The sequence below is a fragment of the Poecilia reticulata genome, chromosome 5 (genome assembly GCF_904066995.2).
Source record: "Poecilia reticulata chromosome 5, P_reticulata-male-v2, whole genome shotgun sequence".
Classification (NCBI taxonomy): Eukaryota; Metazoa; Chordata; class Actinopteri; order Cyprinodontiformes; family Poeciliidae; genus Poecilia; species Poecilia reticulata.
In genome coordinates this window covers 26335863-26352671 of record NC_088834.1, presented here as the reverse complement: position 1 = coordinate 26352671, position 16809 = coordinate 26335863, and the positions used below count along the sequence as shown (strand labels likewise).

Here is a 16809-nt window from a genome sequence, read left to right as displayed (position 1 = left end):
ACGATGCCTTCACAAGAAATTAGGAAATTATCTTTTAAGTTATGACTTTGTTGACACAACTTTCAAACTATGAAGGTTTGTGCGTTTGTCAACATGCCCTGTGTGAATTCAGCTTTTCCTGGATTCCAGACTGACCCTAAATACAAATATTATTATCTCCTTTAATTCAATTTAACTGACGCTGTAGATAAGTCTACTTTTTTCTTTCTATTTAAGATCAACCCTTTGATCAACCACAGATGTAGTGCACTGTTATTTTCATGAAATTACATAAAGAACATGTTCAAAGGAAAAAAAGGGAAAAAAATAGCACCAGTTACGTTTGACATTTTTAGACTGAAGAATAAATGTTTCAAGTGAAATTTCAGAAGTGCATAATTATTTCAGTAGTAATATTACTTCTAGCCACTAGAGGTAGTTGTTGCCCAAGTGGTGTATGAAATTATTATTTTTTTATTTATTTGCGGTACATTTATTAATTGGGGCCGTAGCAATGCACATTGGCACCCAACCTACTATTCTCCACCTCTTAAAGAAACTCTATATTATTTATTTATTTATTTATTTATTTATTTATTTATTTATTTATTTATTGTTATTCTGTCACCATCAAAGCTGGTGTATGTAACTTTTATTTAAAAAAAAGTTTTTACATTTGTTAAAACTGTCACCATGTTGTGACAGTATAATAAGAGACACATAATCTATGAAACAAATCAAGCTGCTAGTATACACCGCTTGAAAACAACCAATTAGAGCCATAAGGAGGATATCTTGTGCTCTCAATCAACCTTGTGAATGTGCTGCTCAGTGTGCTAATGGTGGAGAAACAACTTATTGTTCCAAGAAATCCTTTTATCCGCCATCGTAGGTGGCCACGCTAAGTAGCCTGAACAGTCGTGGCAGGCTCTGGTGACTGAGAGAAGCTGCAGCACAGCAGAAAGCTTGGAGGAGGCTGTGAGCAGTGCGTACACAAGCATGATTGACATGCTTCAAACATTTGAAGCATGTTTGAAGCATGTCAATTCCTACCTTATGATGTACGGTTCATGCTTGTAACATCAGACATTCTAATGCCATCAACATGCTGGTAGTCCAACATTCAAGTGATAGTTCACACAGACTAACTTAAGCTAACATTAGAATTTTAACTGGTTTTTAAATCAAAGCTAATCTTTACATACTAAATAAGCCAATGCTAGTCAGCATACTGGTGAAAACCCACATTCTACTGGTAATGTCAACATGCTAGCTGCTCAACATGCTAGTTATAGCCCTCATGCTAGTTAGCATGATGATTCAGAGAAATGTTAGTCAACATGCTAAACGTAGTTATTTTTTAATAAAAATGCCTAAGTTTAGCATAGTGAATGGAGTGAGTCGTTGTTAGTCAACATCATAGTGATCAGGGGCGCTGCCAGAAATCTTGGGTCACCTGACAAAAATTTGATTGGGTCCCCCGCACAGCTGCTGTTACAATTTTTTGAGTCTATTTGACCCATAAAAAGCATCACAATTTTAAAGGCTTGCATCTGCTATGCTTTCTTTTGTTCAATACTGATAATTAGCACAATACTTACTGCTCATGAATTTAACATCCAACAGTCCAGTATGCAAGTAGGTTGCTTAAATTTTTTATATTAGTTTTAGATTACTGAAATGTCTCCCCATGAGCAACAGTCAAAAGCAACGTGCAACTACACATAGAGCAATCCAGACTTCTAAAAATGCTATGTAGGTGCATTTTATTCAAGCTGCAGTACATAACTTTAATAAAACATATGTTTTCTCCATATTTGTTTGAAGCTGTCACCATGTCGTAGCAGTTGAGACAGATAATCTGTGAAAACAATCAATCTCCTCCATTTCCTTCCTGGACTACTATTGCTGGCTAAAGTAACTAACATTCTGACCAAAACAACAAATCAGAACCAGTAGGACGCTCTTAGCGCTGTAAGTCTTAGCACTCGACTTCATTCACTCACTGCTAAATGTGCTAATGGGGGAGAAACAACCTATTATTACAAGAAACCGTTTATCTGACGTCATTGGTAGCTATACTAACTAAACTGAGCATTTAACAGTTTGAATCTACACAGCTCTGTCCTATGCTAGCTGCAGCACAGCACAAATCGAGGAGGAGGAAGGATGAGCAGCACCAGAAATTGTGATTGACAGCGTCGCTCCTTCACCCTGATGTTCCGCCCCTCGGTCGGGGGGGGGGGGGGGGGTGGGGGGCGCCGATCTATGTTTTTGCATCCACCTGGATAATGTGTAGTTGCGCCACTGGTCTATGGACAAAATATAAATAATTAAATTGTGGAGGGCCCCCTGCTGGTCAGTTCCCCTAGAATCGTCATCACTTTTCACCCCTTTACCGCGCCCCCGATAGTAATAGCCCACATATAACTGTTGGCATTTAAGCTAACATTAGCAATTTACCTATTTTTAGCTTACACACCAATGTTTGCTTACTGAATGAAGTAAATGTTAGTCAAAATGCTAATTATTAACAATATAAAAAGGTAGCAGTTGAGGTAACATTAGCATTTGAGTTTATTTTGCTATAAAAACTAAACTTTATGTACTAAATGGATTAAATGTATGTTAGTCAACATGCTAGTGATACCCCACATGCTATTGACTACATTTTAGCTAAATTTGGCATTTTTTTAAATCAGAAGGTGTGGTTTGGGTTTGACAAATATGCACACTTTGGCATTCCCCTTTTAAATTTCTTCAGAAATGTTATCATTTATTAATTAAATTTTTTGCCTTGTAAAGAGCATAATTAAAATCTGAATTCATAACTTACTGTGAGTGGAGACTTGATTTATAAGGAAGGATTAACCCTTTCTAGTATATGTTGAATTCATGATTGCTGAGCAGGTTATTAACTAAGCTTGTAATGCTTTCCCTATGGCCCGGACTATAGTAATGCAGTAGAACAAACACACGCACGCACACACACACACACACACACACCTACATACACACACACGCACACAGAGAGAGAGTGAAGAGTGGTCTGAAGGCCATTCCTCTTGATTTAGATAAAGAGATATTTGTTCGTGTGGTTACATAATGACCAAAGAGCTGTGAGCTAACACAGAGGTGAGGACAAGCAAACATCACAAAGAAACCCTCCAGTCTCGGCTCTGTACTGTGAATAGTTTGCCATATTGTGGCTTGAATTCAATAAAGTCTTGACTGTCGGCTGTGCAGGAATTCTGTGGAACTCTGAATTAAACATCAAATTCACCTTGTTTCTTAATGAACTGAACGCTAAATTACAAATGAAACAGCAATGATTTAACATTTTATTGAAGAATTTTTTTACGTGCAAATGAAGCTTTTTTTTTAAACCCCCACCCCCAAAACAAACAAAAAAACAAAACAAAACAAAAATGAAAGATAGACAAATAAAAAAGTGAGAGCGATGTGGCTTTCTAATAACCTGCCTCCTCCCTGCAGGTGGACCTGCGTGTCCTTGCAGATGTCCTGTGTGTCCTTAATATTTGGTTTATGTAACACATGGAACTGTGAGCAATGAAAAAACAAATGCAGAACACTGTTTACATTTATAAGTAACAAGTACGCTAACAAGATAAGAGCACAGACTGTACCTCGGGCGAGGGTGCACCAAAGCTAACAAGCTGTCGGGGCCATCTGAAGAGACGGACCAACAAGTGCTGTGGGTCATTGGTCAGCACTGTCCTTCAAATAACTTGTGCTCTGTTTTTGTCTTTTCATTATTTAGTAAAATAAAGTGAGCAGAAAGCAAACTGAGCTGTTGTTCAGTAGCTCAGATGTGGCATTGATCTGATGTGGCGCATGGAGAACATGTCTGATGGATCTGTGGCTCAAGCTGAGCAAACACTCTGGTCCAACATCCAACTTTATTAAACCAGGCCTACCAGCCAGGTTTACTAAAACAGCAGATGTGAGAGAAAATCTGGACCAAACATCCTTTGTCATCCAGGCAGCCATTGATTATTGATTATGTTTAGCAAATTTCAAAAGTCTGGATGAGTGTAAAATTGTACTTTTAAGTGGCTTTTCTGTCAAATGACTCAATGGAAGGAAATTATTAATCTCACCAAGGAAGACTTTTACTGAAACCCCCAAAAAACAGACCCTATTTTTAAACATCTACCTAACAGCAGTCAGCTTTACAAATTGTTGCTTGACGTACACACTTATCACACACACACATACTACTGCTGTCATAAAATCATTACATTGGATCTGGCCTCATTTCTACAATAAATTACACACATCACCAGACACATATGCCTCCACCTAGTGATGTAGTGCAGAGTGACACAGAAGTGCAGCGTGCCTGAGGGGGTGAGGCTAACATGCGAGGAAGATGTGCTGTGATGATGATGATGATAATGGTGATACTAACACATAGATGAGTCATACTTTGTCTTATTTATTTATAGGAATGAGTGAACGAAAACAGCACAGTTCACCCTGAGGGTCATCTGGGCAGCGTTCTCAGCAGATCATGGACGGACATCAAGAAAACTAGCCTGACAGGAGCTGAAAGTAGTTTTAAAGGAGATTCATCAGACTAAAAGGAGTTTCTAAAGACTCCTGACCCATGAGTAAAAGGAATCAAAAGGTTAATTGGAATAGAAAAGGAAATGAAGTAACACTTCCTGTCTGATCCTGAAACGCCATCAGGCTGTGGATATTTTGGCAGCCGGTTATGACTAGAGAGATCCAAATGCCTTTTTGTGTTCATTGTGTGTAGACTTTTAAAAAAAAAATTAAATCCAAAACCTCATGTAATCCTCAATTAATCCATTCGCAACATGGCACTGCAACAAAAAAAGCCACACGAAACATAATCTGAGAGAGCAGACGGTCTTTTTGTTTTTTTTTTATTTTTAATTTCACCTTCAGTTGTGAGTAAAGAGTTCGTCTGGAGTTAATTTATGCCTGTGATGGTTCATTACAATAATCAAGAGGTCGGTGTAAATAGTTCTGACAGGGTGGAGCGATGCACGGTGGGAGCCTGCGGCCTGGCTGCGTGCCCCAGACGCCTGGCGGACAGCGCTCTTTGCACCAAGTTACGTAACACCCTAATAACATCTTGGCTTCAGTTTGACTTTCCTCTCCTGCTTCTAATGTTGGTTTCTGGATGTTCTGTGGCTATTTAATCAGCCACAGAACATGAGCCCTGAGCCCTGCTGTGTTGACACGTCACGCTCTTTTGGAAGGCCAGTTTGATTGAATGGGACGGGTAAATCCTACTGCACGTAAAAGCTACCGGTGTAAACAGGAGGAAGGAGACGAGAACTGAATGGTTAAAGGATGGTAACGGGTAACTATTTATGTGATTGACATCATGCTGTAAACACTGTATTTTGCTCCAGTACGATTCATTTCCACAATCTTTGCATTGCTCATGTTTTGATTGGTTTTAATTTTGTAGGATATGAATAATCGACACATTATGTGTTGGGAAAATGGTCCCTAAAATGTATCAAATATGAGACGACACATTTCTCACCAATAGCTGAACTCTAATCAGATCATGGACCATTTGACACACAGGTCAGAAGATTAATCCCCACAATCATAACACCTCTTAATCACATATTTATGTTTTTAGTTTTAAATATTGTTCATGATTGTGGAAAATAAGTCCAGCCATGCCTCCAAAGTTTGTAGGTTGCTTTTGATGTGCCCCCTTTCCGAATGGTGCACACGCATCGGGATCAAGGATGTGGAAGTCGGTGTGTTTTGTTGCGTACTCTCCCCCATTTTGTCTCATTTATTTATTGTTTTTATAATTAAGATTCAACTGATCACCCTGTAATAAAACTGCAATGCTTTATGTGCGACCCTAAATGATTTCATTAGTCAAATTAATAATAATAATAATAAAAAAATGTCAAGCTAACAGTTTCACCTTGATTTTCATGCGTCCAGCATGCAGAGATGAGTGAATCGTCGTCAGGGCAGACAGGATAGTGCAGCCAGAATGAGATTCAACGATATTTTATGTAGAGTTGAGGTTTGCTTGCTGCATTCAGGTCGCTTCATTCTCCCAGGTCTCTGGAGCGATGCGGTAAATACGTAAAGGCAACAGAGCGATCACACGGAAAACTCACCGGTTAGCGTGCGTGAAAAAACAGTCGGGACACAAAGAGCGCGTACGGACGGTTTGTTTGAGTATTCAACAAGATTTAACGCAAATGGACACTGACTGAGCAAATTATCTACAGAGTTTATATACGGAAGAGGCGCAAACACTTGACCAGAGTAGTTTCCTAGAACGCAAACACAGAGGAATAAATATAGAAACCTCAGTGTTTTCCCCAACATTGCGTGCTGGCTCAGATGTCCGTAAAAGGTCAAGGACGGATCCTGCAGCGAACGGCCGTCGGCCAGGGCGAGTTCCTGAACTGCAGTGTGTTTTCTAAAGACTGCAGAACTTTACACAAGTTTTCTATTCTTTCCGTGCTACTTTGACACTCAGGAGAAAGCTTCAGCAATCGACCTGCACAGCATTTTAGTAGGATTTCATTTTGCGTTAGCAACAAACCCAAGAACACTTTTACTTGGCAGCTCACTGCACGCAGCCGTTTGACTCGATTCCACTGCAGAGAAGTCAGCGAATTTAATGGATGAAGGATGAGGGCAGACGGTGAGACGATTTCAAGAACGAGGATGCGACTACAGGGACCGAAAAGAAAAGAAACAATTTGACACCCTTTTAAACTCGGCTGCTGTTGCCATAGTGACTTTACCCGCCGCGGTTATGCAAGAGCTCCACTTGTGGTGGCAAACTCCACTGTAGTGATGCACGGGCTCACATGTGATTCGGAATAATTCAAGAAATGCGTTGTTATCAATTTATTTTTCTTTCTTTTAAAGGCGATGAAGCTTATTAGAGGTGCGGAGCGCAGGCCTGGATGGATGCGGCACATGGAGCGGTGACAGAATGGGATCACTGAGCTGGCAGCCCACTGACCCCGAGGCTGTTACGCAACACTGCTTACGCTCTCCCTCCCTCCCTCCCCCCACTCCTACCAGCAGCGTGGCGAGGGATGGGCTTATCTGCCACCTCCCCATCCTCTCATCTGTTTGTTCTATCAAAGCGCAACACTTAAGCATCAACTGGACACAGTGTTTTGCCAAGAATTCGTTTGTCTTGTTGCAACCACTCGTTGCATTTTCTTAAGATTTCACACAAAAGTCGTGCATAATTTAGATTTTTTTTTTTCCCTACAAATGTAGGTGTGAAAAATGTGGCGTGCATTGAGATTTCGAACCCTTTCTCATTCTTACACCCCTGAGTAAAATCCAGTGGAGTCAAATGTCCCCAGGAGTCAAACTAGATTAGGTCAATTAGATTTAATGGCGGTATAAATACAGCCTGTTCTGAGCAGGCCTGGGAGCTTTTCTCAGAAAACTTTACTGAGCGACTGGCGTTACGAGGGCAGTCTTCCTGTTTTAATTTGCAACAACATGTGAAAAAACTTTTCCTTCCACTCCACAGTCATGCACTACTTTGCGCTTTAGCTGTAATGTGATGAAACACGAGAGACTTCAAAAGGGTGCAGCGAAGCCATTTTTCTACCAAATCTGCACACTTTTTCTTTCTTTTTTTTACAGTTGAATACAGATTTGAAATCTTGTCACTTAAATTAGGTTTCCTGTTTTATATATGTACTTTTTAAACATTTCATGTCAAAAATAAAATGTATCAAAAGCGATATCCGATCAAGGACTCCTTGGTGCTCTTCCTTTGCTGCCCTGACCCAGACTCTTAAAGATCACTGCGTCTGTTGCGTCACTCACAAAGGGCTTGACCCACTACAGCCGAAGGGATCACAGCATCTCAACAAACCAAACGTGCCTCACCAGTGAAGCACAATGCTGTATTACAGTTATCTGACTGGATAATTACAGAAAATGGAAAAATATAAGACTAGAAATACTTCATAATATGTTCCTTATTCACTCATTCACACACACTCACTTCCGAGGCTTGACATGTCAAAATGTACCAACATAACAAATGCTTAATAAAATAACATAGTAATGCTATTTTCTGACTAATTGGAACACATTATATGATGTATAAAATTAACTTGCATCCTTATCCAGTCTTCTTGGTCTTTAAGTTCAAGATGTTATGAACATTTTAGCCATTATTCTGAAACTGTAAATACCTACAAGTGCATTTTCTTTAGGTCATTTTCTAATGAGAAAAAAAAAACACATTTGGACATATTCTCTTGTCTTCCCCCATTTTTTAAGAGTGGGGAACAGAACTGGGTTTCTGTTTTGCATATTTACTAATTGAATGTCCTTAGACCATCTTAAAAAGCCAAGCATACACTACAAAAATGGTTCAGTTATATTTATTTGAAATGAATTGTTAGCAGGACCTCAATGATTTGTGTAAGAAACATTTACTGCATTTCTTTCCTCACTGACTAAATGAAATATCATTCAATTAAACTTTAAAAAAAATGTCTTTATTGATCCCAAAGGGAATGTAAATGTTGTTGTAACTCATTCATAAAAATTGTATTGTAGATTGTAGATCTGCCACACGCTCAGGGCAAGTTGTTCCCTGTGACTCTGGTGGATCTGTACCAGCAGTGTGGAACGTTTCTCAGCGCCCTAACGGCCTCTGCACTCTGTTGACACAAGCCCTCATCTGCTTATGAGCTGGTTTATTTATTTATTTATTTTCCACGCAGACAACTGATGCGCCTTTGACTCCCAGTGCAGATGAGTCGCCTTCGTGTCGCCGTCTGCCTCAGACCGGCTGGTGATGACTGAGACTGGCTGAGGCAGGTTGAGGCGGATGGGGAGGGAACGTCGTCACCAGCCTCTTGCTGGAACAATCCACAGCTTCTGTCTGCAGTAAAATCTCCTAATGGCTGAGGAGATAAATGCCTTAGACATATGTAAAAACAAAACAAAACAATCCTATTATTATTGCCAAGCAGCTAAACTTTTGTGCCTCGTGCACATGCGAAGCTGCAAGCTTGAAGAAGGTATCAAATTTGGAGTAAGAACCAGTCTCCTTACATGGTGATGTCAAACTGAGTCCGATGTAGAAAGTGACATCATTGTTCCAGCATCTCCTGGTTCATGACAAAAAATTTCATGAACTATATTATGACATTTTTTGTTATAAAATTGCATTTTATTTTATTTTACTACATAAAATTACATCAGTTTGGGTCCGATGAGTAAAATTACAACAGTTTGGGTCCACTGATGCTCCAACAGGAGCAGAGATCCCAAACAAACACAACAAAAATGGTTTCTGGAGCAAGTCCTATTTCCAGCCAGAGTTTTGCCAGAAACATTTTTGATCAAAAACGTCACGTTTTTCTCTGCACCTTGGGACATTTACCCAAACACTATTGGTTTGTTTTTTTGTATGCAAATATTTGGGGCCTGTGTTATTATATTTGAACTGAATGAATTAGAAAAAATTCACAATAAATGTCAATTCTTGTTATAAGAAATTATTAAAGAGCCAGTGTAATGCACTTTTCAGGCACATGGTGGCATTTTGTAGCACAGTAAAGTAACTATATGTTACCTTCAGTTCTTAGAAAAAAATGCTATATATTTATCAAACATAACCAAGGAGAAATTTGACTTTGTAACTTAACGCCTCGAAATTAACCTCCGTCTCTTTAAGAAGCTTCTACTTTTTCTGACGCTCCACGTTCACAGCACACCACAACAATGCTTCTCATTATGCCATTTCCAGCCGATCTGGTAACACTTAATTTGAAGGAGTGTGCATTAGACTGTCGTGACACTGTCATAAACATGACATAACATCTGTTATGAACATGAAGGAGTCTTTATGAATGTTTATGACTGTTACTGTGAAGTGTAATTCGGTAAATAATGACACTTTTAACGCAATGTTGCTTTAAAAGTCGCATTTAAAGTGCCAACTTTGTATTATTTGGTAAACACTGGTAAAAACTTTGCACTAAAAGTGTCGTTATTTACCAAATGACACTTCCTGGCAACAGTTGGAAACATTCATAAAGACTCCATGTTCATGACAGGTGTTATGTCATATTTATAAAATAAATATGAAGTGTCAGTCTTATGCACACCCCTTCAAATAAAGTGCTGCCGCCGTTAGGAGCGTTGGACTGAGAAGCAGTTCTGATGATAAGCTCAGCAGATGCAGTTCCACCAGATGTTTGCTAAATGCTGCTGCTAGTCTGGAGGAACATGAAAGATTCAGAGCATCGCTCGAGGTATTTCTTTGATGAGGACGTAACATAATATCATATTATTTTGTCGCATAATCACACCAACCTGTTTAAAGATCAGATCAACAAAAAGCCCAAAGTGAAAGTGATATTCATAGATGACGAGTGTGTTTGAACCTTCGTGAATCTCTTAGCATGTGAGGCACGAATGAATCTGACATCATTAACTCACTCTGGTTTCTACAACCTCACACTAGGAGAAGGTTTGCATAAAATTTGATTGCTGCATTCAAATCTACTGAATCATTTGTTCCCTTACATGCTTAACAAACAACAGAAGACATGCTGCTACCACAACGGTTTTAATTCGCCTCCAACAAATCGTGGACAACACGGGAAAAAACAAACAAACAAACAAGGGAGAGGTATCCAACCATGTCAAATAACAATATTAATCAATATCATTATTTTAACATTAATAATACGGAATGTACTAGCCTCCATACATATTCTTTTTTTTTCTTGTTGACATTTTTAGTTTACTTTACAAAATGACTGAAATAAATAAATATCTCTCTATGAACTCTGAGATTTGTTTCGCTTTAGGAGACGACGACGGCAGGATGAACATGTAGAAGAAGAACCAAAGCTGCTTCTCTCCTCACACTTTCCGTCCTCTGCTTCTCCCTGTTTCGGTTCGAACACACACTCCCTTTTTAGAGCATGTCCACGTGTGTGTGTGCAAAATGACACTTTCTTTGGAAATCTGACACGAGAACACCTGCTGATCTTGGACGTTTCAATGGCTTTGTATCCATGGCCGTCCCCCTTCTTTTTATTGGTTACTGTGGTTAAAATGGGACGTTCACAAAGACGGTTCTTTGCTGTTACTCTTGGTTGACTATCAGTCCCAATGGTAACACCAAAAAAAAAAAAGAAAAAAGAAGCACCAAAGGTGAAAACAGGAGGAGGTAAAGGAACGGCTACAGCAGTCCTCTCCTGGGACCGAGGCTCTGAGTCCGCGGCTTGGAGCCTGAATGTGTTTTTCGTCTCACTGCTCAGTCTGTGCTGTGATTCTCCAGCTCAGAGATGATGGTGATCAGGTTCTGAATGCCGAAAATGTAGCCGCTGTCCTTGCCCTCGTGAACCACGCTGTCCTCGCGGTAATGTCTGCAGGTGGTGTGAGCAAAGTCAATCATTCTCACATCCACCGCAGGGCTGCAGAGGTCCGAGCTGGACTGGCTGATGCTGGAGCTCCCGCCGCTGCCGTCGCTAGACGGCGCCGGGCTGTGAGGAAAGCCGGACGCGCCCTCTGTTTCGCTCTCCTCCTCGTCCTCGTCCTCGTCCATTTTAGGCTCAGCTTGTACCTCTTCCTCGTCCTCCTCCTCCCTGTCGTCCTCCTCCTCGCCTTCAGAGAGCCCGTCTTTGGTGCTGGAGAAGTGTGTCCTGCGCTGCAGCCCGTCGTAGATGATGAGCAGGGAGCTGGAATAGAAGCGGTACGACTCGCAGGACTCCAGGGCGGCCTGCATCTCCCTGAGTCGGCTCAGCACCGGCGAGAGCAATTCCCGCCTCAGACGCCGGCCGCTGTGGAAGAACTTGAACAGAGCCTCTTTGAATTCTGCCACGGTCAGCTTGTGGCCGTGGAACTTGCTCATGAACATGAACTGGCCAGAGTCAGAGTGGTACACCTGCAGATAGTGAAAGATAAAAAAAAAAAAAAAAATTTTAACTTTTTTTTTTTCTGTGAATATGCCTTGCAAATAGATGTTATTTGCAGGCAGGGCCAGACTTAGAAGAATAAGAACCCCTGGGCTAGAGCAAGTTTTTGGTGCCTTACTCCCAGAAAATAATATCTTTTGATCGATTAAATTACAGAACATTTGAAGGGTCCAAATTGGTTTAAAACTTTTTTTTTTTTTGCTGGTCTAAGAAATATGATAATTTTCAAATATTTGAGTGTAGCTTAAATAATATAAATAAAAATATTTTTGATAAAAACACCACATGCTAAGTGAGTCCTCCCCCTGTAAGTCCTTTGGCCCTGGTGGCAGGCAAAAAATAAAATAAAAAAGAATAAATGAAGTAGTGATGTCATGTTTTAACAGCAAAAACAAAAAACAAGAACAAGTATGACTCTTCACACCTGCATGCCACTGAGGCGGACCCCTAAGGCGGCCGATGTGCTCTGCTGGCATCTGCGGATGCGTATTGCCTTCTTCTCCTCAGGGGTGTCGTCTCCGTGCTGCCGCGTTCCCATCTTCAGGTCCAACACGCACGGTATCGTGTACCGCCAGGTCAGGTTCTCCAGCAGGATGAACTCTGAGACATCGGGTTAAGGAAGATGTAGCTGTAGAGAACGTAATGCCTGAATAAAAAGAAACTTGCACCCTCGCTATACGGCTTGATAATAAAAAAGACCAAAGGTTTCCGATTCATCGCAACATTATAACCAGAACATCAGATCATGATGTTATCAAGTAACCGATGATAGTGATTGTGTAACACATCCGTTCTGCTAGGAAACTAATAGCAGAGTACTGAATAGCAGGGTTCAGGTACAAGCCGAGGCTACGGGTAAACGCAGTGGTGCGCACAGACGTTTTCGTGGGTGGGGTGCTCAAGGAGAAACTGAGGGCATCTTGGAACCGGCGGTGGATTTTTGACGGCGCCTCCTGCACGACTTGCTAAGTCTGGCTGCCAATTTCCATACACTCACACAAGAAAATAATAAACAGCTTTGTCTTTGATAGTATCCTTCATTAAAACAACAAAAAAAAAAGTCAAAGGTAGACTCACAACTAACCTTCAGGCTGTTAATTTACAAATACACACTGTACGCTGTAATAATAATAAAAAAGATCTCAGAAGGGTGCTTTTTTTTCTTCTCCGAAGGAGAAAAGGACAGCACCACCCAGTACCCATCTGTGCACATTCAGATCCAATCTAGAGGCTGGGAAACCTGGCGGCATTGAAGGATACTGTACTGGTTGTGGTGCTTGGCGTTCTCCTTCATGCGTTGCAGATGCTGCTGCTGACACTTGAGGATCAAGGGGTTGTGTTCGAGCTGCGGGGCAGCGTTACTGTGACTGTGCTCCAGGCTGTAGTGGAGCACGTCTGCCTGCTGCGGCTGCTCCATCTCCAGGTAGTCCTGCAGCGAGTGCCACCTGAGCGAAACATAGACTTTTAAGTTAATCGGACATGGAGACGTTTCACGGTAACTTTGGCAGGCGTCGGCTCCAGCCTCACCTCCTGTCCTGGCCTTTTCGAAAGTGGTGGCCTCTGCCGTCCTTGCTGTAGATTTCGCTTTCCAAAATCTGTGCGGACGCGACCATTTGGCCGCGGTGGAGCATCTTCCTCTTGGGATCACAATCGGCGGAGGGGTCTTTGTTCTCGACGTCAGCCGGCAGGTCGCTGTGCAGGGGGTAGGCGATGAGGCATAGATTCCCTTCTTCATCCTCATCAAAGCTGACTGACACAACACCTGAGATGGGGGGAGCAAATAAAAAAAAAAAAAGGGAGAACATAAACATTTTAGATCTGCTTCAACAAGACATACATTCAACAATAAATAAAATAGAAAGAAATATATGTTTGGGACCACTTTCTTGTCCGGTCTTTCGGTGATTAACCTGTTGGAAACTTAACAGTCTGATACTTTCCCGAATGCTAAACGCATCTGTGAGAGCTCCAGGCGTCACTGACGGAAACACTTCTCAGTGTGGAGGCCGTTACTGAGTGAAGCCGCTATAAATGACTCAAAGTCTGCTGTTTTCGTCATCTGCGAGCCTAAAATTAACTCAGAGGACACAGAAACGCATACTGAGACGAGCCTGTAAAAATAGATTTAAAAAAAATAGAGCTAATTTTCACAGAGTTCTCAAATGTTCCTCATCTCTAGAACAGTAACCTCGGGACATTTGTGTATTTTCACAACATCCCAACTTTGCTTATATCATAAACAGCTACAACATTATCTTTTGCGGTGCCTTTCGCCCAGCAGCTTCATGGATTCTTGTATTGCCAACAAACAACGGCTCCCACCTATTCACCCTGACTTGCCTAATTTATTACAAACAGTAATAAACAGACGGGGAATAGTGGTGTCCAGCCGGCTGCCAGCTATGGCACCCTCTTGTGGAGAAACTTAGTAATTTTTGGCAGCCTTTTAAAAAACAACGTTTCTGTAGTTGTAGGAAGTGCCTCACAACAATCTACTGATCCGTCTCTCATGCAGGACCTGCACCAGCTCAGAAGACGTTTAAATTAAATAATAATAACAATTTTAAAAAATCCAAAGTCAAGCAGATAAACCAAAATAAATGAAAGGAGTGTTGCGTTTAATCGACAGTGTAGGTTAGAAAAATGCTCACTACCTCTGTACTGTGGGGTGAACTTCCTCATTGCAGGGGGAAGAGTCTTATAGAACCGATGCTCCCGGGGAATGAGGGGCTTGCAGATGGTCTGCTCCCCGAAGCGCAGGACGCAGCAATGCCCCCCCACCTGGTGCACAAAGGGCTCAAGCATCACTCCCTTCTCTATGTAGCACGGCTGGTTCTGCTGCTGCTGCTGCTGCTTCTGCTTCTGCTCTGGATCCGTGCCCTCCTGGGCCTGAGCCTCCACAGCCGGACTCATCCTCCTCTGGCACTGGCCACCCTACGGTGGGCATTAGCCTCCTCACACACGCATGCACGAATGTGGAGGGGGCGTTTTTTTGTGGGGGAGGAAAGGGGGGTACTCTGTCTTTCAGGGACGCTCACGGGCTGAAGATCTCCTGATCAGAAGTCCTTGTGTGTCGCATTGAGGTTGCGGATTGTTGCGAAATATTGCCACGGTGTCCTCAGAGGTTGATGTTGTGATGATCCGCTCGGCTCTCGGGGGACGCCGCTGGTTCACAACAAAGAAAAGAGGAAACGGGGCAGAGAAATCGGCCGATTTTTATTCCTCTCAGCTCTCTCCCAGGCAGCCCTTGAGGCAGAGAAGAACGAGAGGAGCGCTTTTCAGAGTGTCGTGCCGCGGATCTTTGCTGCTGCCCCAGCAGACGGGACCAGCAGGGAGGTATCCTGCTCCGCTGCGGACTAAACGCTTTCTGACAGCCGAGAGCCTCTTCACCACTGGTAAACACCCGCACAAGCCTGACGCTCGGCCCGCCCCGACACCAGGAGTCCACCAATCAGGAGCCTCCAAAGCAGGTCGTTGGGTGGTAACCCTGCGAGGCGAAGAGGCAAAGCAAACAAAGGCAGCGGCAGAGAAGTCTGGGGGAAGGGAGAGAGAAATAAAATCCAGAAGGGAAGCCGAGGCTGGACTCAGCTGTTTCCGTGTTTTTGTGACGGCAGGGTTTTTAAAGTCTGACAGGACAGGCAACATTGCTTACCCAGAAGGACGGGTACAAGAAGACCAAAACGAGGAGCATGCCCAGTACAGCAAAAAGATCGTCCAGAACAGATTGTATTTTTAATATTAAAATCGGGTCCTCGCATATTTTAAAAACATAAAAACTCACTGTTGACGTTGAAAAAAAACCCTTTATCAGTGAAAACAAACAAACAAACAAAAAAAACCCACTGGCTTCCCCACAGTAGCTGATGGGTAATTGATGTCGGTTAGACTCTAAAATCTAATTTTTTCATCAAACTTTGGGGCAAACTTAGAGGCCATTAGTGGAAAGACCCTAAAAGGTATCAACATACCGTCTACATGTCTGAAAACTGAATGCTGAATAATACTTGTAACTGAAACTGTGGTGACAGCAAATCATCAAAAATAGTGGATTCAGAAAATCCATGCATGTGGTTTTTGACTGATTCTGTCACCATGGTTACTCCGAATGGCACTAAAAATATATACCTTCTTGAGATCGAGTGGCAGGTTTTGATATATATGAGGGTCATTGGTACAGTTTGGGCAGTATTAAAGCTACAGTACAGTTATTGCTACAGTTTGCTATAAAAATTCTGTTTTTTTAATATATTTGTTAAAGTTGTCACTATTGTGACAGCAAGGTATGAGTTAGATAATCTGTGAAAAAATCTAACTGCTCCACTTCCTCTCTGAGCGATCGGCAAAAATGCACCGCTCCTGGTCAAAAACAACCAATCTGAGCCAGGAGGAAGGCCCCATCGCTGTCAATCATCCTCATGTACACGCTTCTCAATGTATTGCAGGCCAATGCACAAATCTCTTATCTGTTAATCTCTCATAGTAACGAGAGGAAATTAAAATGTTGTAAATTTGAACCTGAAGTTTGCTTTTTATGCTTTTCTAAAGGTGTGCTACTCTCACTCCTTGTGGCCGTTTTAAAACCTTCCTCCAAAGCTGGAGCTGGAGATGTGGTGAGCAGTGGTGACACACGAGGTGGCTTAGGGCTCATGTCCTGACCGGAGGGGAAACTTATAATCCTCATCTTCAACCCTCCTAGCACTTATTGGCACAGATTATCTCAGCAGGCAAAAAATAACGCCAGATCAAGCCGGTCGGTTATTGTCTCTCTCTATTCAAGTAAGCTCGTTTCACTAACGCTCAAAGCAAAATAAAATACATAATAATAATCTACATTAACAAATAAAGTGCTGGGTGGTTCAATTTT

General features: G+C 41.9%; 1 protein-coding gene across 1 annotated transcript; it reads right to left on the bottom strand.

Moving 5' to 3' along the window:
* Positions 1–10572: 10572 nt before the first annotated feature.
* LOC103465070 (inositol hexakisphosphate kinase 2-like) lies at positions 10573–16193 on the bottom strand. The gene is made up of 5 exons (XM_008409616.3): positions 14600–16193; positions 13473–13707; positions 13206–13390; positions 12370–12545; positions 10573–11914 (listed from the first exon to the last, which is right to left on the bottom strand). The coding sequence occupies exons 1-5, from the start codon at positions 14856–14858 to the stop codon at positions 11285–11287; spliced, it is 1485 nt and encodes a 494-aa protein (XP_008407838.2). The 5' UTR covers positions 14859–16193; the 3' UTR covers positions 10573–11284.
* Between the last annotated feature and the right edge of the window lie 616 nt (positions 16194–16809).

What these genes read in the sequence shown, in the direction of transcription:
- LOC103465070 (XM_008409616.3), bottom strand. Translation starts at nt 14,858, where the DNA reads ATGAGTCCGGCTGTGGAGGCTCAGGCCCAGGAGGGCACGGATCCAGAG. An exon ending in CGAAAAGGCCAGGACAGGAG is followed by an intron (nt 13,391 to 13,472) that starts GTGAGGCTGGAG and finishes TGTTTCGCTCAG; the next exon opens with GTGGCACTCGCTGCAGGACT. An exon ending in CAAGCACCACAACCAGTACA is followed by an intron (nt 12,546 to 13,205) that starts GTATCCTTCAAT and finishes CCGATGTCTCAG; the next exon opens with AGTTCATCCTGCTGGAGAAC.